General features: G+C 50.6%; 1 protein-coding gene across 3 annotated transcripts; it reads right to left on the bottom strand.

The window, feature by feature from the left end:
- Positions 1–984: 984 nt before the first annotated feature.
- fam184b (family with sequence similarity 184 member B) lies at positions 985–24,533 on the bottom strand. 3 transcript variants are annotated; one of them, XM_061679579.1, is made up of 18 exons: positions 24,129–24,533; positions 19,558–19,746; positions 17,860–18,483; positions 16,956–17,091; positions 14,999–15,147; positions 12,902–13,447; positions 10,578–10,685; positions 9,815–10,116; positions 9,183–9,306; positions 8,019–8,126; positions 6,906–7,032; positions 6,557–6,687; positions 6,379–6,494; positions 5,188–5,550; positions 4,981–5,098; positions 4,151–4,261; positions 2,694–3,058; positions 985–1,722 (listed from the first exon to the last, which is right to left on the bottom strand). In XM_061679579.1, the coding sequence occupies exons 1-18, from the start codon at positions 24,276–24,278 to the stop codon at positions 1,650–1,652; spliced, it is 3,840 nt and encodes a 1,279-aa protein (XP_061535563.1). In that variant the 5' UTR covers positions 24,279–24,533; the 3' UTR covers positions 985–1,649. The 3 variants fall into 3 exon arrangements, with proteins under 3 accessions (XP_061535563.1, XP_061535564.1, XP_061535565.1); XM_061679580.1 differs by having other exon boundaries at positions 14,999–15,144; XM_061679581.1 differs by lacking the exons at positions 985–1,722; positions 2,694–3,058; positions 4,151–4,261 and adding an exon at positions 4,328–4,395.

The following is a 24,533-nucleotide window of genomic DNA, read 5'->3' as shown; positions in this document are numbered from 1 at the left end:
CTTCTCCCCCCGAAAACTTGACTTGACACTTCCGATCCTATTCCCACCTGTCTTTGTTCACGTGACTCGAGTGTTTTGCAATCAGGCTGACAGCATAGCAAGCCCACAAAGAGGGAGGGGGGAGGAATCACATTTATGCTCCAGACCAGCTTTTGCCTTCTTTCAACATTATTAACCCAAACAATAAAAAAAACAACCCCCAAAAAGTGTTTTGATATTTGCTGGGCTTGAATTCTCCAAATCGCTGAAGTCTGTGCGTACAATGCCTCCGTCCTCTTCGTCCTCTTCCAGGCAGAAAAGTTGGGAAATGTTTGTGCAATCCCCAATAAGCACAAAATCAAGCTGCACAATACTTCACATTGTATCAAGTTGATGTTTCCCAAACACCCTAAAATGATTGGGGGACTTCGATTTGGGCGTTTAAAAAAAACATTTGATGCATATATTAGCTGTGATGGCTAATATTAATGAATTTGATGGCTGCGATAGCAGGTGTACAGTATTAGAAGTCATCACGGATTTCTTATCACCACGCATCCATCATGATTGAGCAACATTTTGCTCGGCCCTTGCGGCGCGGCGCACGTGAGATCGAGAAGCGGGCCGGCGATCCTCAGTTCTCCGACGAGCGCGTTTGAACTTTGACCTCTTTGGCTTTTATCACCTTCGCGCTATGTGACAAGGACCAAGTGTGAAATTTGCAAATGTGGGGGGTCATGTGAGCATCCCATTTCCACGGGATTGTAAAAATATCCTCAGTAAGTGCTCAATTACCCGCGCCCCCAGTGAGCATACGCGGAACGCAAGATGAATGAATGAAAGTGCTCAATTCGGGGACATCTATGAACTAATCCATTGTTCCTTTTCTGTTCTTTTTGACACGATTGCACATCTGAACCGACACCACGGAGCATCGGCCTTAACTGACGAGCACATCAAGAAGAATCGAGTACAAAAACCAAATATTTATTCAACGTGTTCGTCAAGACTATTGTACATATTTGCATCAAAACAAGCTTCATTTTGGTGCGGGAAGTGACAAATGTTTGTGTGTTCGTATTAATGAGGATCTTGCTTGAATACAGTACATCAAATGCCTCCGTAGTTGGAAGCGACACGTGCTTGGTGACATCGAGAGATTCGCCTTCAATACGCGTGTGATCATATCGAAGCAAATGCTGCATTGAAAAAAGGAAGAGCGCAAAAAAAAATAGAAAACAACATCATCACGGATGGAGACGTTTCGGACGATACAAACAAGATCCGGGAGGCCGAGAAGAGGTCAGGCATGTGTTTTGAGAAGCACTTTTTGGTTGAGCTTTGAGGCAATGTTGGAGATGGCCTTGCTGGTGACGAGCCCGCGAGTCCGTTGTACGAGCGCTCCGCCGATTTCAAAGGATTCGTATCGATGCGACGCAACCGCGCGGACATAGATTTTTGCCGACGTCCGCGCCACAGTATTCCGTTGACTCACACAGCGACCGGAGTGTGTCTTTGCACGCAGCTGTGAGCGGCGATCCGACAGCGCCGTCGTCGCGTCCCGTCCGCACTACGGTACTCGTCTGACCTTGTGAAAAATTAGCGGAGCTCCCAGTTGACGGTGCGCATGTAGCAGAAGCGATGATGTGTTGGGCGGCTTGTGTTTGTGCTCAGAAGGAGAAGTATTTGGTGAACCACTCCTGTTTTAGCCCCTCGGTGCCCCTCTGCTCCATACAAGGCCCCCTGAAACACAAACAAAAAAGCACTTCACCAGCTTTAAGTTCAAACTGTGTATCATTCCTTTCTTCTATTTTCAATTGGCATTCAAATATGCGATGGCAACATACATGTTTTTTCCAACTACCAAAACTCCATTTCAAATATCATTTAAAAGAGCCCAACAATCCATCGGTAACAAGACAAATGATCATACGAAAACGTAGAAATCCAAAACGATACAAATTGAACTAATTTTGGTAATCCTCGTTGAGCTAAAACAGGCAAGCTTCCGTCTGAATTCATGGCAGCCAGTCGGGGGGGAGGAATGTATCTGCTGTGTGCGCTTTGGCCTCTTAGTTAGGGGCAGCGTGGTGCGACGCATGCATAGAGCTGCTACACCTTTGCTAAAAAAAGAAGTGAAGCGTTGTACACAGATGAAGAAGAATATCTGCCAGTGAATATTGTCACATCACCTGTCTGTATGTGTAGAAATAGTCGACCGTTAGCATTAAACCGGCGATAAAAATGGGGAAAACAATTGAAATAGACGATGTGTGTCATTGTCATGCGTTTAGTTTTTCAGTCAACTCCACTTGGGGTGTCATTGACGAGTTTAAAGCACGCATTACATTTTGTAAACTATTTTGTCATGTTATTAGTTACTCCCCGACACTGATAATAGCCTACTCGGCTGTCGAAGTGATCAAAGTTGCACGTTGTTGCTTTCCGTCCTCACTCAAGTAAACGCTCGACCTATTTTTGCGTGCTCCGGTGTCTTTATTTAGCGCGGAAGAATAGAGGGCTGCTATTTCTTTCTTTCTTTTTCAAAGTGAGTCCGGAACAAAGTCGACGGTTAGAGAGCTCGGTTATAAATAATGCAGTTTAATAGCACGATGGCAAATGTAATCTTGAGGAAGCCAGTTTGACGCTCCGCAAGAAAAGGCGCCGATGCCGTCGGACGAGTTCACGCTCGATTCCAAAGGGTCGAATCCTACCTGATCGACTGCGCCTGCAGGTACGCGTGCGGCTCCTGGCAGGACGGCGACACGTAGCGAATGCCCGTCTGCTGCGAGGGGCAGACGGGCAGCGGGCCGGTGGGCGCCGGCGTGGGAGGGACGCAGGAAGTCCGGGATCTGGGGGAGCGGGGCAGGGACGGGGGGGAACGTCGGCCGAGGGAGGGGGAGGGGGAGGGGGAGGGGGAGGTGTGCTTGTGCGGAAGAGACGAGCTGGAGTAGCGGGGCGACGCGTGAGGCTGGGGCGACGACCGGTGAGGCAGCGTGGACGAGTAGGGAGGGAGGCGGTCCTGAGCGCCCGGGCGCGAGATGGCGCTTGCGCCAGGAGATGCCTCCGCGGGCTTCCTCTGCGCACACAAGACACACGGGCGCACGCCCCTTGTCATTCCAAATATTTTCCTTTTCTACATCCTCCACATTCTTTTCCGCCTGTATTCTACGAAATACCGTACAAACGCACACAGTGATTAATAGTGGCGCGACATTATTATTATGATTCAAGACAATAAATACATTTCTGTTTTTATATTTAGATACACATTGATATTTTTTTCCTAGTTGCTCTCTTTTCTTAATCAAATCATCCAAGATACCGCTGCTACTCATTTCTATTCACACTTTCAGTAGAAATAAGGATGTGTATATCTCAATATTTTGGACTTATTATATTTTCATATTAGAGTACTCAAATGTAATATGCTATGTATTACAGTGGAAAGTTGATGTCTTGAGTTCACATTTATTCATATCTATAATCTCTTTCTTCAGCTGGTTCGAAAAGCATTGTCATAGGGTTTCTATCTGTTCAGTTTCCATTTTCTCTATCTTGGATTTTTCCACCGAGTTTAGGTCAAATAGTTACAAAATATTCATATAATGTGTTAACTGTTCATCCGTAATCTTTACAATTTTATGATTCTCTATGAAATACTGTGGGTAATCAATTTGTCGAGGTTTGTTTCTAATTATACTGTTCGATATATTCCATATGCCCTTCCTGTCATTTTTATTATTCTCTCATAATTTGTTCCTGATCTTTTTTACAATTTCCCATGATATCCGTGAGTCTTTTTATACTTCCTGCCTTCATTTTCTACTTCTTTAATATGTATGATTTCTGATATATTGTTTTGAGTGTGTTGTTTTTCTTTTTGCAGGCATTCTGCAATGCACTTTGACGTCCACTTTATCAGACAGCAAAGTGAACGCAGGCGAATAAAATCACACGCGCTTGCAGCCCCGTGTAAAAAAAAAAAAAAAATGTAAATAATAATAATCAAAGAAAATTTCCGCACACACGCAAAGGGGTCCGTCCAGATTGGCCACTTCACTGCCTGCGCTCCAGAACCAAAACTCGGCTTGAGTCCAACATTCCCTTCCGGCAGGAAGGAGTACATTTGGATGAACTCGTTATGTGCAGGACACGCACGCCCACTCACCCTCATGGTCGGCGTGGCGCTCCCGGGGCGGGGCTTGTTCTCGCGGATTCTGAGGCCGCCGTTGTCGGGGGCAACGGCGGGGGAGTGCAGTTGCAGCTGATGCCGTTCTTCCTGGAGGGGCGAAAGAGAACGAAGGAGGCGTTTGTTCACAGTCGGCGTCGGCGTCGCGTGTCTGGACGTCGGGTTCGCTTAGTTGCTTGCTCGCCTCATCGCAGACGATTCAGCCAAAATAGTCATTGGGGCGCCTAAACCGGCACAAATGTAATCCTCGTAAGACGAGACAGTAAGTGCGAATCATTGCGGAGAACAAAATCGAGTCGAGTCGCCGCCAAATCTCAAGCGAGTCGAATCAATTCAGTACTCGGTTTAAGTCGACTTATACGCTCTCGCTCCAGTCGCAACATATGTTGGAGTGCTCGTTAAACGGAAATCATATCACTCATAAAGTTCAAGGACCAACAACTGAGGTTATGGTTGTTTTCAATTGAACTCAAGTTCATTTCAGAACAATCTATGCTGTTTACTTCGTGGAGAAAGCCGCCCATCCATTTTGCGTGGCTTTCTCAGCTGATTCTGGCCAGTCTGCTTTACCGTGAGATAGAATAGAATGATCAACATTTCCAGTTGAGAAGCTGTTGAACCTTTGAGGATTTGGAGGACAATTTGAAGTGAAACAAGGTCGCCGAACGACTCGTCGACGATCCAAATCGTTATCGGTGATAATTGACCGGTTGTTGTTTGTTTTATCGGTTGCACCTCGCGGCACGACCCAACCGGCATCGGCAACGGCATCGGCATCGGCAACATACCGGCGCGTGCGTGCGTCGTACCACTAATCGTTTAATGAGCTGCTCTCGTTCCGTCAGTCTCTCCTGAAGTTTCCCCAGCCGCGGGTCGTCGTCACATCGCGGCTCTCTCCTCCTGCATCGCTCCTCCCGCTCGCGCAACCTGGGGCAGTCATCATCATCATCGTCATCATCATCATCGTCATCCTCATCACGCCGTCGTCACGCTCACGTCGCACGTCCGGCACTTACTCGTTCTCCAGGGCCACGATGCGAGCCTGCAGCTGCATCTGAGCGCCGCCGTATTCGGACAGCAAATTCTGAATCTCCCTCTTGTGCTCCTTCCTGACCTCCTCCAGCTCCTTTGTCCTCCTCTCCTCCTCCTCCGGCTTCTTCTTTTTCTCTCGCTCCCCTTCCTCCTCCTCCTCGTCGTCGTCTTCCTTCTTCTCCTCCCACAGTTTGTGTGACTCTTCCAGCTTCTCCATCTCCACCCTCAGTTTCTCCACCTCCTCCTTCAAGCGCAGCGCTTCGTCTTCCAGATGGGCATCTCTGGTCTTTTGCAAATCTGGACCCGCTCCTTCTTTTGCTTCCATTTTGGGATTGGCCTGCATGGACCTGCGAGGAGAGAAATGGCTGGAAATACGCCTGCAAATTCGGTGTCACTTCAGATAAAATACTCATGCTAATTTCTTATATTCCCTCACTAGTCCCGACATTAGATCAACCTGCATAATATAACCGAGTACAATATGAAGCTAATGTGGAAAAAAAGAAAGACGTGATAATAATGTCCTGTTTAAATGACAATGTCAGAGGTAGAGGTACATCTCCAAATTAGAATATGAGAGCAAAGTCCATTCTTTTCAGTACTCCTAGATCATGCCGATTCATTAAACACTTCAATTCATTCAAATGCAGCGGCCCCGGGCATCCGAAGCGGGCCGACATTGGGTGTCGACGGTAACGAGGGCCAACGCTTTCCGATCCGCACCCACCCCCGATCTTTTGACGGATTGCGCTTTTATTACGGTAAATATGAAAACACAGCAAAAATGGCGCTTTCGTCAACAGACATCTTTCAATACCGAATACTGGGGGCAGGCACATCCTGTACGTATTCTCGCCGAACACTTGTCGAAACAGTAATCCTCGTTTCCGACCGCCCCCGCGACAGACGAAAGTCGCAAAGCAGCGATATAACCGTGCCTACATGTCCTTTATGACCTATTTTTTAAAGCCCTATGTATAATACCAATACTGGACGCACGTGAGGCGCAGGTATTATTTTTGCCCACTTGGGGTCGCCATCATCACGGCGACGTGCCGTTGTCGAAGTTCAAATCGTCGCACAATCCCGTGACATCCCGTCGGGGGGAAATCCGCAGGTCGGTGACCCCTGATTTGGATTCGTACCGCATTTCGTATCCCACCTTTTTGACTTACTTCTCCTGCAATTGCTTCTTGAGCGCAGCATTCTCTCTCTGCAGCTCCAGCGCGGCGCAGCGACTCTCGTCCAGCTGCCGCTCAAACACTTGGTTCTGGTTCTGCTGCTTGAGGTCCTAAAAGCAAGCGCGCGTCGATTGAGGCGGCCGGACAGGAGAGACGGAAATGAGCGCGTTACCTGCTGCAGCGCCGTCATCTGCGTGTGCGCTCGCAGTTGGCTCCGAAGGTCTTCGATCTGCTGCATGTGTCTCTGGGTCATCTGTCTGCTCCACTCCGTGTGCTGCTGGGTCAACTCCGCACGCTGCTTATCTGACGTCACGCACGCACGCAGAAAGTAGCGCACGCGCGACGAAGGAAGAGCACAGATCCACTCGGCCAATTGGTACGGGTAGCCTTCTGCTCGTTGCCATGGCGAAACGCATCCGCGGCAATAAGAACTCGGCCGTCGAACGCGTCATCTCCAATCACGGCGCGTCTACGCGCGCGCACGGGCTCGCTTGTGTCGAGAGACGGAGCGCACGTGTTACCTAACTCCAGCTGCTGCGTGGTCTGAAGTCTGTTCCTCTCAGACAGCACATCTTCTTTGGCTTGCCTCTCCAACGCTTGCAGCTGCACGGCGTGGCTGCGCCTCTCCTCGGCCGAACTTCGGGGCTCCTCCGGCACAACGACGACAAACAACGCACATATTCCGCTTTACGTCGTGGAGATCCGTGAGTGATTCCAAAATGTACGGTGACAAGTCGAACAATGAAACGCTCTTGAACAAGATGGCCCGAGAGACGGAATGCCGACAGTCCGCCCGTTGACGTCCGTACAACAGAAGAATAGCAAAGTTCAACGACACTGGCGCGGGTCGGCGCATCCGCCTCACAGCCGTGAGGTTGCGGGTTCAAATCCCGGTGGAGTTTGCTCGATCTCCCCGTCCCCGCGTGGCTTTTCTCCGGCTACTCCGCTTTCCTCCCACATCGCAAACAACATGCGCGCGCATTGATTGACTGAAGTTGATCGAAGACTAAAACGCCCGGAGGCGTGAATGTGAGTGCAAAAGGTTGTCACGTGCCCTGCGATCGGCTGGCGACCAGTTCAGGGCGTAACCCGCCTCTCGCCCGAAGGTACCCGGGGTAGGCGCCAGCACGCGCGTGAGGAGAAGCGCTAGAAAAAATCGGATATATAATGACGAGCTCGTCATTATTCCAGGATGCGAGGAACGGCGGCGGCACGGCGGCCGACCGGTTAGAGCGTCAGCCTCGCAGCTCTGAGGATGGACAAGGAACGGCATATTTGGGATTTGCCAATTCACATACCGTTGTTGCGTTGGCCTTTTGGCGGCAACTTGCGGGATCTCGGTGCCGAGGAACTGTCGAAGTGATTTGAGGGGCTTCGCTTGGACAAAAGTAGGTCTTTGACACCGCCTCGTGGCATCTATCGGCAATTACGGTATAAATAGACGCCGATTAGGAGCGGATTTTTTGCTATCCGCGACAGGGCGCCGCCCCCGTCTTGCGGGAATTGCAGGATTTTTGTTTGCTGGCGTGCGGTGGGATTTTTCAACTGTAAAATAGGTGCCTTGACTAAATAAAGGTTGGGAAACACTACAGATGCTTCCAAGTGTCTATTTCTATGACCTTGTGCGAAAGTACCTGCAGCAGCTCCCTCAGCTTCTTGTTAATCTCCTTGGTCTCCTCGACCTCCTTCCTGAGTTTGTCAATCTCAAGGTCGCCATGGGAATCGTCTTCGGTTTCCTCCTTCTGCGTTTGCAAAAAAAAACAAGTATCGCGAAATGAGGCCTCGTCGTCGACAGGAAATAGAAAATGGCAGAAAATACGCCCAAAGATATTTCTTCCACTGTGACTGTTGAGCTATTTAAATCCGTTTCGAGGTCATGCGTTTTTCTGACTGTGTGACTGAGGCAATAATTGTGTGTCATTTAGAGGGAAATAAATCAATAAAGTAAATAGGTTTTGATTCACTGCAGGCAAAAGTTGCTAGATTGCATGCAGTGGTCGGGGGGTGGGGGCCTTTTCGGCTTTTCTCCCGTTTCGTGCGCTGTCGGCGATGAAAGGCCCGGCGAAATGAGCTGATCGCAGTGACGCCTTTTCTTATTTGTATTTTCATTCACCCACTCGGCGGTCGGTGCCCCACCCGCTCAGCTCAGGAAAAGGGCTGAACGACAACGTGGCTCGGGGTGTCAACGTAATCTTTATCATCTATAACGCGGTGAAGGAAGAAAAAGCTAGCCCTGGACAAACTGGCATCGACGACCACAGACGGGGCCGACAGTCAGGATTCATCGCTCACTGTAAAGGCGACGCACAGTTCCCGAAGTTTCTGCATTATGTCGTTATGCTTTACGTCTCCAAAGTGTTCTCTGTCTGCTGTCGAACTCGAGCGGCTCCGACGACCGGAGACAAATTCCTTGCGTGTTTTTTTGGACGTACTTGGCAAATAAAGATGATTCTGATTCTGATTCTGATTCCGATTCCCACTGCATCATTCACCAGCACGCGACGACTCCCTTTTGGTTTGTTTTGTTTTTGTCCACTTTTGAGAGAAACCAAAGAGTTTGTGTCATCCAAAGGCGAAGACACACTTGACCTCCCGTTTTTAACAAACACTACTGTGAAACTGAAGCATTTGAAGTGTTGATGAGATGCTAAGTGCTCTAAATGCATTTCAAGCTCAGATGAGCATTTTCATTTACAGTGACAAAAAAGGGGCTGAAAACGTGACATTGTGATTTCCTACACTTGCAGAGACCGAAGGAAATCAAGCTATTTTTGCTCTTTTCTGCAGATCGGGCTCACCTGCAGCTCCGCCATCCGAGCGTGCAACTCGCGCTCCCGGTTCCGCCACCTCTGCTCGCTCCCGGCGACGGCGGCGTTCATCTCGATGCGGAACTCTGCCCTGAGGCGATCCTCGCACTCCGCTCTGGAGGAAAGTCAGAAAAGTCACTACTGCAGAGAATACAGGAAACACTTGCGAAGCGGCAGCCGAGTGGAACTTTTTGCTTCGTTTCCAGCAGAGGAGTTACATCCAGCGGCCACTTCATTAGGTACACCTGCACCATCCGCTCACTCACGGGCTTCGAAAAGATGACGTTCACTGTCCGAGGTTCTGAAAATAGTTTTCACAAACTTTGGCGCCCCTTCTTAACTTTGATTAAATGAGTGATTTGTTTTCAAACTCCACTACCGTTGAAGAAACATTTTGCAGCGATGACACAGAATGTGTCCTTTATTCCCTTCCTTTGCTTCATTACCGCCGCGGCGTATTGTTTTATTGGGCTTTATGCAATAATCACAGTCAGAGAGCTAGAATCACCCAAAGCAGACACTTGATCATCAAAATGTGAACCTGATGCTCATTTGTCGCATTTGCGGTTTCTTTTCTTTCAATTACGATACGATGACGGCCAGTTTTTCTCGTCGCGTACTACCTGACGCGTTCGTCCGTGTCGCGTCGGCTCTGTTCCAAAAGGTTCCTCTCGGTGTTGAGCCGACTGTGTTCCAGAACCTTCTCCTCGAGCCGGTGTTTGTCTGCCCGGAGGGAGGCGATGTCTCTCTCTTGTCTCTGGCGCTGCTTCTCCGCCTCGTCCCGCATGCGAGTCAGACGGCTTCGGGTCTGCTGCAGGTCCTCGCGCAGGCGGGAGCACTGCGGTCCGCACGGGGGCGACGTCTCTGGCGCTGCTTTGTCCTTCTCTTCTTGACGCTGCGCAGCCGCCGCCTTCAAACGAAAGATCTGAACACACGAATGGAACGCCGTCGATTCCTGTTTATGGGCACGCATAATGGCAAGCGACAAATGTATCGAAAATACGGTATCGACGGTAATGTTTGCGCACGTGCCTTTAAGAGGCGGGGCCCGGCGGCGTGGCATCGGCAAGTGTGCGCGTGAGCGTCTGGCCGCGAGCCGTGGCCTAACGTATACGTACGCCGGAGGCACTTTCAAGTGACGGCCAGCCAAAGTCACACTGTCCGAAAGGCAATCGCGCAGGCGCCGAGATGCCAAGCAGAGCCGCGTCGGACTAAAAAAAAAAACATTCTCCAGGAAATGAAGGAAAAAGGCAAAATCTGTTCCCGGGTCGAACCGCCGCCATCATAAAACCTTCAGTTCCAATGAGAATTGACGTGACTTCACGGGTGAACGCCCCAAAATATTTCTCTCACGCCGAATTGTCCAACTTTGCGCTTCCGCTTTACCTCATTGTCTGCATCTTTGAGTTTCATCTCAAGTTCTTGTCTCTCCCTCTCCAGCCTGTCATGGAGCGCCCCGTTTTTGCGCCTCTCCTCTTCGAGATGTGCACATACCTTGAAAGAACATCCCATGCAAAGATATTTGTTAAACGGGGAAAAAGAGGACACACGACAAGAAGCTTTTGGCTGGTCAACCGCTTCTCCTCACGCGGGTCACGGGCGCGCCGGCGCCTATCCCGGCTGACTTCGGGCGAGAAGCGGGCACACCCCGAAACGGTTGCCGGGCACCTATAGACAAACAACCGCTGGCACTTGCGTTCACGCCTACGGACAATTTAGAGTCTCGAATGAACCTAGCGTGCGTGTTTCTGGAATGTGGGAGGAAACCCACGCACGCACGGGGGACAACATGCAAACTCCGCACAGGCGAGGCCGGATTTGAACCCGCGACCTCAGGCAGACGCGCTAACCGGTCGCCCGCTTTTGGCTCGTTGCTGTGAGATTCATTGAACCCTCACGCCGCCAACGAGAACATTTCCACTTTGCCTTAGATTTATTTGTTTCTTTCAGTTGTTCAAGAGAACACATTGCGGCTTTCAAAGGAGGAGCCAACGATGCGAAATCCGTCTTTCTAGAATGCGCGGGATCGGGGGTGGGCAATTTAGGGTCAGCGGGCCGCAAACAGTCTTTAGTCCCGCCCACAAAAAAAAACAAGTATTTACACTATGAAATGTCCTGTAATCATTTTTGTATTGTTTTATTCTTTTTGCCCCCTAAAATTGGGATATCAAAAAGTATTTATTCATTTTGAAGGTTTCTTTTTCATGTATCTGCTTAAATAATTTGTTTAAAATAGCAAAATAAATGAATGTACTTACCATTGTTTTATTTATGAAATAAAATAATTGGTTAATTAATTATACTTCAATGAGTCATTATGAATAAAAAAATGAAAAAATAGAATTCGTCGTTTTTTTAAATAAAGTTTTTAACAATAAAATGTGGGCCTTGAACACAAAAACTGCCCTAAATTACGCACGGACATTGATGGTGGAAGATTGCTCAAATTCAGTCCTTTTCCAAATGTATACAAAAAGCTACGAATACATTTTCGTGTCATTTCCAGCACGAAAAAAAAAACACGACCAAAAAACATTGAAAAAAAATTCCACCAATAAAATTATATTTGAACCAAAAGATTGGCCAGGGCATAAATCATTTTGGGCTAAAGTGATTGACTAAGATTCAAAATAGCGAGTGCACGATGGGAGCTCCATTGCGTGTTTGCTCACTCCAACATATTCCAACAACATATAGCGTACGTGTTGGAGCACAGCATATTTTCAAAGAACATATTTCCACAAATATACAAATTTGCATGATCGGAGTTGAAAGGAGTTTTGCCATAGGTGATACGGCACGACTCCTTCTTGCGACCGGCTCCGAGATCATTTTCGAAGCTGCAGAATGGCATCACTAAATCGATGATACGTTGCAATCATTTTCGTTTCTAGCATTTCAAAAATGCTTCGCACGAGCAGAAAGATCCGTTCTCCACGTCACGTCACGGTTACACGCAGCACGCGAGTTTGCGCCTGTATTTATGTCATTATTTAAAAAGGTCCTTTGGAGCCGAGCCCCGACCACAGCGAGATGACGCGAGGCTGATGAAGCTGGCCGGCTTCACTATTTGATTTTTGGATATTTATGAACGCACGATTCATGTCCCACGCCGGCCCACCCGGTGGCGCACCGAAAGTGACGGCATGGAAATGACGCATTTGATCTTTCGTAAAAAGCTCGTTAAACAAATGATTTTGCGTTTGTGGAGCAGAAAATAATCATACGACAATTCCTGTGTGAACGAAAACAACAATAATAATAATGGCCGTGAAGGAACAAAACCAAAAAAAGAGGTGCCTGCCGTAAAATGAACCACTTTCAGCAACGTCTGAGCAATGGCAATAATGGTGAATTTACAACAATTGCCTCTTCACCCCCCCCCCCCCCCCCCCACTGGCTGTCCTACAAAACCAAATAAAGATGTTGTGGAATGTTGTAGAGTCATCACCGCCTACGTCGTATCGAAGCGACGTTTTCTGTGGCTGTCATACGGAATTCCAGCGCAGCGGGATTCTAGCTTGAATTAAAGACGCAAAATTAGCCATCGCAATTTGCCTCCGGTTTGACGAATGGCACGGCGCAAGCTAAATGGACCTCTCCGCGCATATTCCTACGGCTTTGGCGCGTTTGGCGGATGGGGTTCCACGCCCTTCGGCCTGAGCGATCAATCGCAGCCTCGCGCCCGTTGCGTCGATCTGGAGCCTGACCTCTCGGTTGGTCATCTTCTCCGAGTTGAGAGCTTCTCGGACGCCGTGCAGTTCAGCCGCGTGTCTGCGCATCACCTCCTCGATGGCCTTCCGCACCTGCTCCTTCAGCCGCCTCCTGTCCTCCTCCGCCTTCTCCGCCAGCCTCCTCTTCTCCTCCTCCAGCTTCCGCTGCAGAGCCGCCCTCTGCGCCTCCGCCTGCTCGAAGTTCTTGTCCGACCGGGCGCGGACGCGGACCCTCTCCACGTCCAGCTCCTTGCGGAGACGCTCCGCCTCCTCCTCCATTTCCCTCCTCACGTGTTCTCTGATTCCGTCGGCCTCCTGGCGCAGCGCCTCCTTCTCCTCGTCTCGCTCTCGCCGCAGCCGGTTCCTCTCCTTCTCCAAATGGCTTTTTTCTTGCTCTCTTTCCCTCTGGACGGTCTCTCGCTCCTTGTCCAGCTCCGTCTGCAGTTTGTCCCGCTCCTCGTCGGCATGTTTTTGGATGCGACGCAGCTCTTCCGTCTGGGCCCTCACCATCTCGGAACGCAGACCGGACAGAGCCTCGGCGTGCTGTAAAAGACCCGTGGGACGCTTCATTAGGTACCCCCGCACGAGCTTTCCAATAGAAGCGCGGCATCAGTAATTCTGCCTTTACAAAGATAATCATGCTCGGTTTTGATCGAGGCCGATTTACACATGGACACGTGACTTTCGGAACGATGTTTCCGTCACATCTTGGTGAAAAGCCACAGAAATCCCTGTTTTCTTTGTGAAGGCAGTCAGCAGCAGTATAAATTGGACTTTCACCTGGTAAAAGCAATTTAAGATGCACACGTTGGGCGGCACCGCGGACATCTGGTTAGCACATCCCCCTCACAGTTCTGAGGTCCCGGGTTCAAATCCGCCGGCGTTTGCATGTTTCCACACATTCGTGGCAGGTTGAATTGTCCGTAAGTGGGGATGTGAACGGCTGTTTGTCTATATGTGCCCTGCGATTGGCCGGCGACCAGTTCGGGGTGTACCCCGCCTCTCGCCCGAAGATAGCTGGGATAGGCGGCGGCACGCCCGCGCCCCCCGTGAGGATGACTGGTACGGAAAATGGATGGATATCCCTGCCGTACACAGCGTGTCATGTCTCTCAGATGTCGTCAAATTGTGTTTTTTGGTCTTTGGTCTGAGGAAGAACTGTGGATCCGAATCAACCTTTGCCTCACTTTACGTTGGCTATTAAGGCCACAAACTCATGACAGTCTGCCCTCTCCGGAACTACATCGTGAGAGCGTGAACCCCGGTCGAGCGTTTGGGAGATTTCCTGGTTGCTTCAAATGTTCTCACCATTACAATCAAGTCACAATTCCGGGCTCGCGTTGCTGACGTTTGAACTGAATTGCATTTATTCGGACCGCGTGCGTTCTGACTCATCAACAGAATTCCAAGGATACGACAAAATAATAAGGTGCAGTGGAACCTTGATAAAGGTCTGGCTCCAGATTGTTAAGTCTCTATAAAAGTTTTTAGTTTTAGGAAATAAGTCAGAGAGAAAAAAATGTTAAGAGTGAAATCCACTGTTTCGCATTGAAAATTGAATCATTTTTCAGGATCGAGCAGGGGCACGTACTGTCCATCTTGGGACAAGGCATGATAGCGATATATTGTTAGAATCAAAAAAGAGGCTTGCCGAGGCCCAGTGGTTTAGTATGGAGAAAACCGTGAACGAAATCCTGGACCTGCGCCTCCACACAAGAGGGTTGTGTGTTGTGGAAATGGTTTTTTTTTTTGGTAGTATTGTTTTGTTTTGTCTTTTATCAAGCCATCCATCCATTTTTTTTTTTTTTTATGTATCCTGTTCAGGGTTGGGGCTTTTTATCCTTTACATAATCCAATAATTACAATCCTACAATTACTCTACAACACAAAAGGAGGGCAAAAAAATGTCAACAGATGGTGAGGTGCATACGTCAAGTTATTTAAGTCCTCTGCGCTCTGTGCGAACACGAATGGCGGTTTGTCTTTACGAACTGGCGATCGATCTAGGGTGCAGCCTGCCTCTCAAGGTCAGCTGAGATATCCTCGCGTTAGCCTAATTAGCGCTACAGACATTCTACGCGGGACGTGCGTCACCTGGCGGATCTGGCGCGCGTGGTCGTTGTTCCTTCCGCCGCTTTGGAGCTCCAGCTCTCTGTTCCTGCTCTGCAGACGACTCAGCTGGCTCTTCAGGTCCTCCGCGTCAGCACACACGCACGCCTTGCAGCCCGCATTCAGCAGCTCTTCTAAAACACATACCGAGTACACGCACGTCACACACACGGGGAAAAAAAGGCCATTCCCAAAGAGCGGCGACCGGTGACGTCCGCTCTCTCTGACAAGTAATGCACAGCTTTTTTGGAAGTGTGTTCAGTCCTTACTTACCGTTTAGAACCTTTCCACTCTCTGTAAAGAAGTGCATTTTATTTTGTAGAGGGACAATAGTTTGGGATAGAGTTGATACCGCCAAATGGGATGCTTTTGATCACTTGATTCAAAACTACTTCTGGAAAATGTTAAAAGTTGCCTTAGAGTCCTCCTGGATACACGAGCGTAGAATGTCCTGTACTTTGAGGACCGACCGCAGAGTCCCGCTATACACCTATTGCCCGATGTCTCTCAGTGTAACCTCAAGTCAGGTGTTCCTCAGGGCTCAGTTGTTGGGCAACTGCTAAAGTCGTAATGGGCCTCATTCAGTAGCCATGCATACGCACAGATTTATGCAAATGCGCACGTTTGACACACAAACTTCATCCATCCATCCATCCATTTTCTGAGCCGCTTCTCCTCACGCGGGTCGCGGGCGTGCCGGAGCCTATCCCGGCTGTCATCGGGCAGGAGGCGGGGTACGCCCTCAACCGGTTGCCAGCCACATCGAAACAGACAACCATTCGCACTCACAGTCACGCCTACGGGCAATTTAGAGTCTCCAATGAATGCATGTTTTTTAGGATGCGGGAGGAAACCGGAGTGCCCGGAGAAAAGCCACGCAGGCACGGGGACAACATGCCAACTCCACAAAGGCGGGGCCGGGGATTGAACCCGTGTCCTCAGAACTGTGAGGCTGACGCTCTAACCGGTCGGCCACCGTGCCGCGCACACAAACTTGTGATTTATCGTTATGTTTGTACTTGTTTTTGTTCATACTCTCCGAACAAATGTATACATGCATACACAGAAATAACGCAGGATCAGCCATCGTAAATATGTCAAACACACATCTTTTACCTAAGATGAACAACGGTCATTCGTAAAGGGCAAAGATCACAATGTCATCTGCGAGGATCACGCTCCGCGGGGATTCCAGTCTAAGCTTCATTGTGAGCAGGCACATACTGCCGCTCAATAAATATTTGATCATATTTGTTTTCTGACAACGACTGATTCATCACTCCATCCCTTGTTTCAAAAACCTTTCGTGTGAGCGTGTACCCAGTTCTTTCTCATCTGCACCGCGACTGCTGTGGCAAATGTTTCGACACGATAAAAATCTTGCCTATCCATTCCCTCCGCGTTGACCCACAACCATCCCATTTAGTCCCCGGAGGCCTGACACGGGGCTGTCGTGGCCGCTGGGAATGCAGCGTCGACGACCTCTTCGCGAGAAACACGAAGTTGCCGCAATTGCTTTGCTTTAGAGGGCCACATAAAAAGATCCGGCAGGCTGGATCTGGCCCCCGGGTCTTGAGTTTGACACCTACGCTAGTATAAGTGGTGGTTAAGTATTGAACGGTATTTGACCATGCGATGGCTTTTCCCAACTTCACTTCTCTGCTTCTGACGCTCAACTTGAATTTCTCCGCTCTCCGTTCTGACAATCAATTTGAGTGACGCATCGCTGCTCGCCTTCAAGACTTGAATGCGCAGACGTCGGCGAGCTTAAGCTTGACAAATGGAGCTTCTCTCGCAGCCGCAAACATCATCGCGCCCTTAGGGCCGCAATGTTGGAGTAAGCCTGGCGCTTACGTCAGAGTCAATAAATCCGATTTCGGAAGGACAAACACATCGGCCGAATGAGCAAACGTGATCTGTAGTATGAAGTCTGACGAAGTACCTGCTCGGCTCTGCAGCTCGTCTTCTTGCAGCAGTAGCCTCTCTTTGGCCACAGCCAGCTCCTCCTCTGCCCGCTGCGCCGAGCCCTCGGCCTCGGACACACGTTTCCGATCCAGTTCCAGCTCTTCCTCCAGGTTCTAGGAATGGGAAGACGGTGGCAAGCGTGGGGGCGAGGCGGAGCACGCGGGAGTGTCAAACCGAGACTTTGACAAAGATAAGCAAGCAAGTGAGCATTTCTACTTTTGACAAGCCAGCTCGCGGGACTTGAGCGGTCTGTTGGAGGGGATTATGTCAGCCGTGTGCTAGCTTCAGCGGGGCTTCTCGACGCTCGGCTTGGCGGCGCTAATGCAAGCGTTCTATCTTGCGCGAACTACTCGTTGGGACGTAGCTGCCAGTGGAAACGGCACTCGGCCATCACAGCCAGTCTCTATCTACCGTGGACCTCAAGCAACGGTCAAGAGACGCTAGGAAGCAACACCGTGTGCAACTGCAGAGTCCGAAATATAGTCGAGAGGAGTCAGAATTTGCCTGTCATCTGAATAGCCTACTTATTCTCGATCAGGGGTCTCAAAATTGCAGCCCAGGGCCAATTGAGGCCCGCGGGTCGATATTCAGCCGCTGCAATTACCCAAACCGTAATTGTAAACCGGTGTTACTAAAGCTACCGTACTTTTGCCGCAACCTCTCATTGCCATCAGAGTCTTCGTGAGGGTGAGCTGCACGGTCGTTCTGATGAGAGCTGCATCGTGAAGACGATCCTCAACTATTTTTCGGGTCAGCATCAAAACCGAATCATTTCCCCTTTGACGGTCAAAAGGGAGCATTAGCATTAGCACTTCCGCACCGTATGGGATGGCGCCAGCCGGTGTCGTTATGTCTGCTGACCGTATCCGAAGAACACGTACCTGAATACGCTCCTGCAGTTTGACCGTGTTGCGTTTGCGCTCGGCCTGCCTCTCCAGATGGTTCTCCACCTCGGCCTCGGCCCTCTTCGCTCGTTCTCTTAAAGCACTGTGCATTCCTTTCTTCTCCTCCTCCTCTCTCTCCTCCCACCTGCGCCGCTCCTCCTGCCGTTCGGCCTCCATCTTCTTCCTCATTTCTTCTTTCTCCTCTCGGAGCCGCGCCGTCGTTTGCTCCCACCGCTCCCTTTCCGCATCGGCCGCTCGCCTTCTCTCCTCCTCCCTCTGATCCCTTTCCTCCTTCGTCGCGTTCACCTCCTCCAAAAGCCCTTTCACTCTCTCCGACTCCTCATCTGGGCCCTTCTGCTCCGTCTCCTCCTCCTCGTCCTCGCTAACTGTCCGCCTCGGCTCGCGTCTGTCGCTCAGATCTCGGATCGTCTCCTCTGCCTCTTCCAGTTCTTTGCCCAGTCGCAGGTTTTCCTCCCGAGCGGCGCCGATCCGGGACTCGGCCTCTCGGAGCTCCTCCTCGGCAGCCCGGAGCCTCTCCTCAAAATCCCGTCTCAGTTCGGCTTCAGTTTCACGTTCCCTCTCCTCCGACTGCATGCGGAAGAACTTGAAGTCGGCTCGCACCTGGATGCGCAGGTGACGAGATGTTACACTTACACTGCCGTCTAATGAGAGCTGCGAAAGTTCTGCCTTTACAAAGTATGAATTACAGATGGCCGTGATAACAGGCAACGGGCATTAAGGTTTCTGTCGTTTGTCCGTCGATTAATCATATTTTGACAAATTTGGGCAGGTGCTGTTCAGTCAAGACTCTGGCATAGAAACAGGAGTTCAGAACAGCAACAATGAGCCTCCCGCTTCAAAATAATACAAAAAAGTTCACTTCGTGATGCTGGAGGTTCTCCTCGTGGTTTGACGACCGGTGCTCTTACAGGTACGTCTCAGTAAATGACAAGAAATATACTGTGTTCGAATTTACGTAGCTAAACATATTGTGCGACAGAAGCCTGCAGAGATGACTGGAGATGCAATTTAGTCTCCAATTCGTAGTGGAACTATGTGAGGCTTCAGGCCACGTGTCCCGTTTGCATTTTCCAGCGAATCGATCACATCCGCAGGCTTCTGTTGCGCCCTATTTTTCACTAAATGGCAAGAAATGTATTTGAATTTATTGAAATGTACCCGTACAGTATATACAGTATTTGTGAAGCGGCGCACATAGAGAGTGCTGTGTTCCTGGTGGGATACATCGTCCTACTGTATGACCGTGCATTTCTCGATATCATTCAAATGGCGGATTCTTTTGATGAAGTTCTCGTATTTGCTCTCGTTACGGTAGAACGTGCGTGGGTGCCTAACGAGGAGAGTGCACGTTGCGAAAGCTTTTTCCTGCGAGTCATTCTTGCATGTGCAAAAAAAAGGGATGCGGACCCGGCGCCTACGACACATTTCACAGAGTTTTACGTGATGATTCACGTGTGTGTTTTGTTGAGGCGCATGATGCAAATCGCACGCGACGAACGGGCGAAGTGCCACGCTGCTTGGAGCGCTTTGATTACAGCGAGTCAGCAGTAACGCGAGCACGTTAATTATGCAGCAGAGCAGCGTGGCCTTGGAAAGAGGTCGGCTCATTATCCTGGGATCGGGGTGCCCGAGTCGCTACGCGCCCACGCGGGCGCGCTTCGAGGACGCACGCACCTGCGCTCCGACCCTCTGCTGCTCGTCGAGAGACTCCCGCGGCTGGAGGAGTCGCGTCCTCAGCACTGAGCCCTCCTCCTCTTGACACGTCTCCATCAGGATGCGGTGCAGCTCCTCGTCGCGGGCGTGGTTCGAGGCCTGCAGGGCCGCCTCCTGCTCCTCGTTCTTCATGTTGAGGGAATAAATCACCTGGAGGGGATCGGCGACACGCAGAGGACGATTGCGTTTGAAAGATGGGAACGCATCACTTCGTATGACATTTGTTGCGTACAGTTCATTACGGTCATCGCATATTATCCAAACCGCGGTCAGATGATACACTGAATTTCCATGAAAGACGATTCACAATGAAAGTCAACATGACATGCTGCCTGTTGCAAAAGAGTTCGGCCACTATTTCTTTTTCATGATCTTTAGCACAGCAAAATGTGAAACACACGACTGCACACAACCGATGGGATGACGCGTGTGACAAAGGAAGAACCCTTTACATTTTGATGAGGGTTGAGGATACCTGCATTTATTGTCACCAACTGAGTCGCTATGGCAACAACGGAACCGTCCGCCGCCCAGAATCAGAGCAGGAAACCGCCTGCTAGCTGACAAATACAGTAGACGGCCTTTTTCTTCTTTTGCGCTGTGTTTTTTCTGATTCTCAATCAACCTCAATCCGAATACTAAGAAACCACAGCGGAAGCTTCGAAACGCCACTGTGACACAGTGAAACTGTTCAGGGATCCAGATCTTCCGTTCTGCTGGACCTAACAGCCGAACAGGGCGAAAAAAGAGTGCGCGGGGGGGACGCACAGGCTCCTATTTTCCACAGACGCCGCTCTGTCTGCGGTGACACACGCCGCCGCTTGACATTCCCCCGTGTGCGCGCGCGAATGCGAGCGTGCACCTGATGCGCATTTTGGCCTGCGACATCAATCGCTGATGTGACATGTGGCTAAGCTCCCTTCTCGCGTTCCCGTCGGCCCGACACTTCTGTCCAATCGTGTCACGGTGCCAAAACTTTGGCTCACGCGCTGAAAGGGAGCGTCTCGAGGGCGGGCTCCGAGGGAACGCAGGCTCCACGCTGTGCTCGGACGTTCTCCTCGGCCTCTCTCTTTATTCATTTATTTCTTGAGTCCTTTTAGAAAATGCTGGAATGAGGACAATTTAAGAGCACAACATTAAATCCCATATCCTCCTCACACCGTAATGAGAAAACAACCTCCACACTTGCTACACCAGGCCGCACGGCGAATGGGTGATCAGCACTTCTGCCTCACAGTTCTGACGTCACGGGTTCGAATCCTTTCATGTGCGGAGTTTGCGTGTCGTCCCTGTGGCTGTGCGGCGTCTCGCCGGTTTCCTCCCACATTTCTCTAAACAGGCAAGTTAGGTTCATTCCGGATTTATTGTTTGAGCGTGGAAGAAGTGTTCGCACTGTTGCCTCATATGAAGGTTCTGGGTTTGAATCTCCACCGACGGTCCCGTGTTTTTTGGCACGTGCTTCCTGTTTCCGTGGCTTACCTCGTGGTACTCTGGCTTCTTCCCAGTCGAACAACACGTATGCTAGGTACGTTGGAGACCGGAAGAGGTGCGATTGCGACGACAATGGTGGCGGGTCAGCTCTGTGATTGACACGTGATCCGTCCCGTCCCCCAAGGTGCACCCCGATTCTTGTCTTACTACAGCGGGCTGGAATTGACTTGACTCGAAACGAAAGAACGCTGTACATTAAAGGTCCCGTACTTTGGCTATTTCGACTCTCAAACACTGACTTCGTATAAAAGTGTCCATTTCATTTGAAACCTTGCTTTTGTCACACACGTGTCCAGAAAAGCCCCCCCCCCCCCCCCCTGACAGTGACTTCTGTTTGACCCAGTTTTGCATCAGCAATTGAGGTTCCGCCGTGCGTCGCTGGAGGGCGGCCACGCTTTACATTTACAACCTAAATTCTAATGTTCGTTCCACGAAATGAGATTCCTTTATTCCGAACAGTCTGTTCTCAATCCTCGGCAGCGCATCTCTCGGCCGCACCGCTTCGTGTGTGCGATGCGGATGTCGGCTTAAGGGTTCGGGTCTTCGACTATATTAGCAACGGGACTGTTACTTCAAGCGATCAGATTCGAAAGTCACCTCGCAGGACGACGATAGAGAGAGCGAGCCGATTTCGTAGTTTGTAGCAATTGGAATACGTTCATACATTTCATCATCGGCATTTCTGGTGAGCATGATGCAGTATTTAACTTCAAAAATGTATTTTGTCATGTTATTGGACAAATATCGGTCCAGATGGCGTACGTGGCACAGTTGCACGCTACTATATTGCAGTTTTGTACAGCATTGATGGTTATAAAAATGTGTCTTAACAATAGTATCTTGTTATATCACACTCCCCTATTGCACAGAACTACTGTCCTGGCATAACAAAGTACATATTCTCCTTTCTGCATCACCAAGCAGCCAAACAGGACAGGTTTAAAAAAAGAAAGAAAGAAGAGAAACATATGCGTATACACGTATAGATATAATTTTGCCAAAATTGAAAGCTTAACTCATGTTTGTATGGGAAAGAGGTTTGCAAGGTGGGAGCGTAAAAGGCTCTTTAGCCAATGGAGCTCCATATGATGCGTTTGTGCAACCTCACAGGGCGGCGGAGGCTGTGCTTACTGACATCCACTTCATAGTCAGCAAAGCAGTTCATTAATATTCTGTGCACAGTATAAAACAGCGCAGCTGAGTGAAAAGCTGGCGCAATAAAAAAAAAAAAAAAAAAGGGAGGAGAGGTGAGACAGAAAGACGCACTCTCTTGCTTGCATCGGCTCGCCGAGCACACGCGCACGCACACGCACACACCTGCACTCGTACGGGTGTGCGGCTGAATTACAAAGCGGGCCACACTTTGACTGTCAGTGGAAGCTGGAGACGAGCAGGACATCGCGTGGACAAAATTCGATCTGCCTATCAAAATGTTGCTACGAACGCACACTCCGGCACAGACAGCAGCGTGCTTCTATTTGGATGGCGGTGTAAAGTCGGCACTTTGCGTCATTGCGGGCGTGCGCCAAAAAAACAAAACATCCACAACAGCTGGCCCGACGCACTCACTTTGCACTTTCTTCCCATTGGCTCGTTCCCCCAAGTAAACACACACTCGCTTTATCTTTAGCGGCACACAGCAGAGCGGGCAGAGGGAGGGGGGCTAAGCTAAGCGTGAAGCTGCGATCGGTGGCGCAGGCGTGAGGAGCGCATGAGTTATGAAATGGAGAAGGTTACTACCGCTGACCCCATTTCCTGTTGCAATCCCCCCCCCCCCCCCCCCATAAACGAATACTGGGGGTCAGATGTCACAGCCTCGGTTCACAGAAGGCCCCTTAGTTCCTCTTGATTCTTAATTCCACATCTTAACAAGACATGTTGGGCAACTCAGTTCGGGGAAGGCCTTTTCGGTTCAAAGCGAGGGCCACGAAGGCTTGCGTGAACGAGTTCGGCGTGGAAGAACCGCATCGTTTCGAGTTCATTTGGAATGAACTCGAAACGTGCGAGGTAGCCGCGTCACGTTTCGGTTCCTCCGGCTATGTGTCCGCTGGGCGCAGAAACAAAAGCGCGGAGCGGCGAGTCTTGACAAATGTCAAAGGTCCTTAACCCGTGCGAACACGAGAGCTGAGCCGGCGTCTCGGCGCACTCTTCAGACCTTCCGTCAGTTGCTGCGGGCACCGGGGGGACGTCGACCGCGTCGTCATCGGTCACCGTCAGCGCTCAACAAGAGACGGGTCACGTCTCGCTTCTCGACGTCGAAAAGCGTCGGGAGATGCGGAACACGGTCGAATTCTGCCGCCGGGAGCACGTCTGCTTCTTTTATATGCAGACGCACACCGGACACTTTATTAGGTACGCTTGCACGAGCTAAAGAGATTCAAGACAACGCGTTTACATCAGGTCAATTGTCTACAGCGCTTTTCCTCTTACGGGTTGATTACAGGTGACTTTGGGCGAGAGGCGTCGTTCGCCGGTCGTAACCGAACGAGCAGTGTTCGAGCGGCGCACACGAAGGCCGCGGCCGAGATTCAAACTCAGAACCTCAGCGCCGCGGAGCCGATTTCGCTCGCCGCAAAAGGGAATCGCCGTATCGCTGCGGTGTACGACATAACCGTCAAAGGAAGAAATCGCTTGCAACGTGGCACACGATGCTACAAGCAAGGATGAGTATAATACAGTGTTATTGGACATCACGAGAGAAAACATCCCCCATTTTTGCTCCAACTGGCAAGTTGAGCCAATGAAGTGTCCAGTGAGCGCAGCTTGCCGCCATGCGTCGAGAGGAACGCGCAAATGCACTGCAAGTCAACACAGTACACCACTTGCACTGCAAGAGGAGTCGAGTGCAATCATCTCGAATCGCGGGCGCTCTCGTTGAGCGCCACGTCTGTCGTCTGTCGTCTGTCGTCTGTCGTCTGTCGCGTTCAGCCGCGCGTCATTTCGGTGCACGTTCGCATTGCCTGATAAAAGCGCAGGCGCGTGATGACGGCCGGGAGAGGCGGCGCACCGGCGCACCGGCGCGACGGCCCCCGCGCGCCTACCTTGGTGAGCTGCGCGATCTTCTTGCACATCTTGTTGTGCATCTGGAAGTCGCACTGCTCCTGCTCGACGGTCTGGAAGTCTGCCGCATTCCCGTTGACGGCGGAGCCCGGCCCGGGGCTCTGTATCGCCTTCCCGGGGCCCGACGCCATTTCCTCCAGCGAACGACTCCCGAGCGCGGAGGAGCCTCACGGATGATCCCGCCGCCGCCGCCGCTCGCACGCACGACCCCGCCCGAATGGTGTCGACTTGTCGCTCGCGCTTGTCATCCCTCCGTCGGTAGCCCGCCAACGGGAGCGCCCCGGTTGCGGCCCCCCGCTCCGACTGTCCTCCGGCCGGTGATCGCACGCTGGAAGTCCATCGGGGACGCGCTTGCCTGTCAGCCGGCAGGCCGGCAGATATTTGCG

The sequence above is a fragment of the Phycodurus eques genome, chromosome 6, assembly GCF_024500275.1.
Source record: "Phycodurus eques isolate BA_2022a chromosome 6, UOR_Pequ_1.1, whole genome shotgun sequence".
Lineage (NCBI taxonomy): Eukaryota > Metazoa > Chordata > Actinopteri > Syngnathiformes > Syngnathidae > Phycodurus > Phycodurus eques.
The sequence above is the reverse complement of the archived record's forward strand: the minus strand, read 5'-3'. Positions and strand labels throughout refer to the sequence as shown.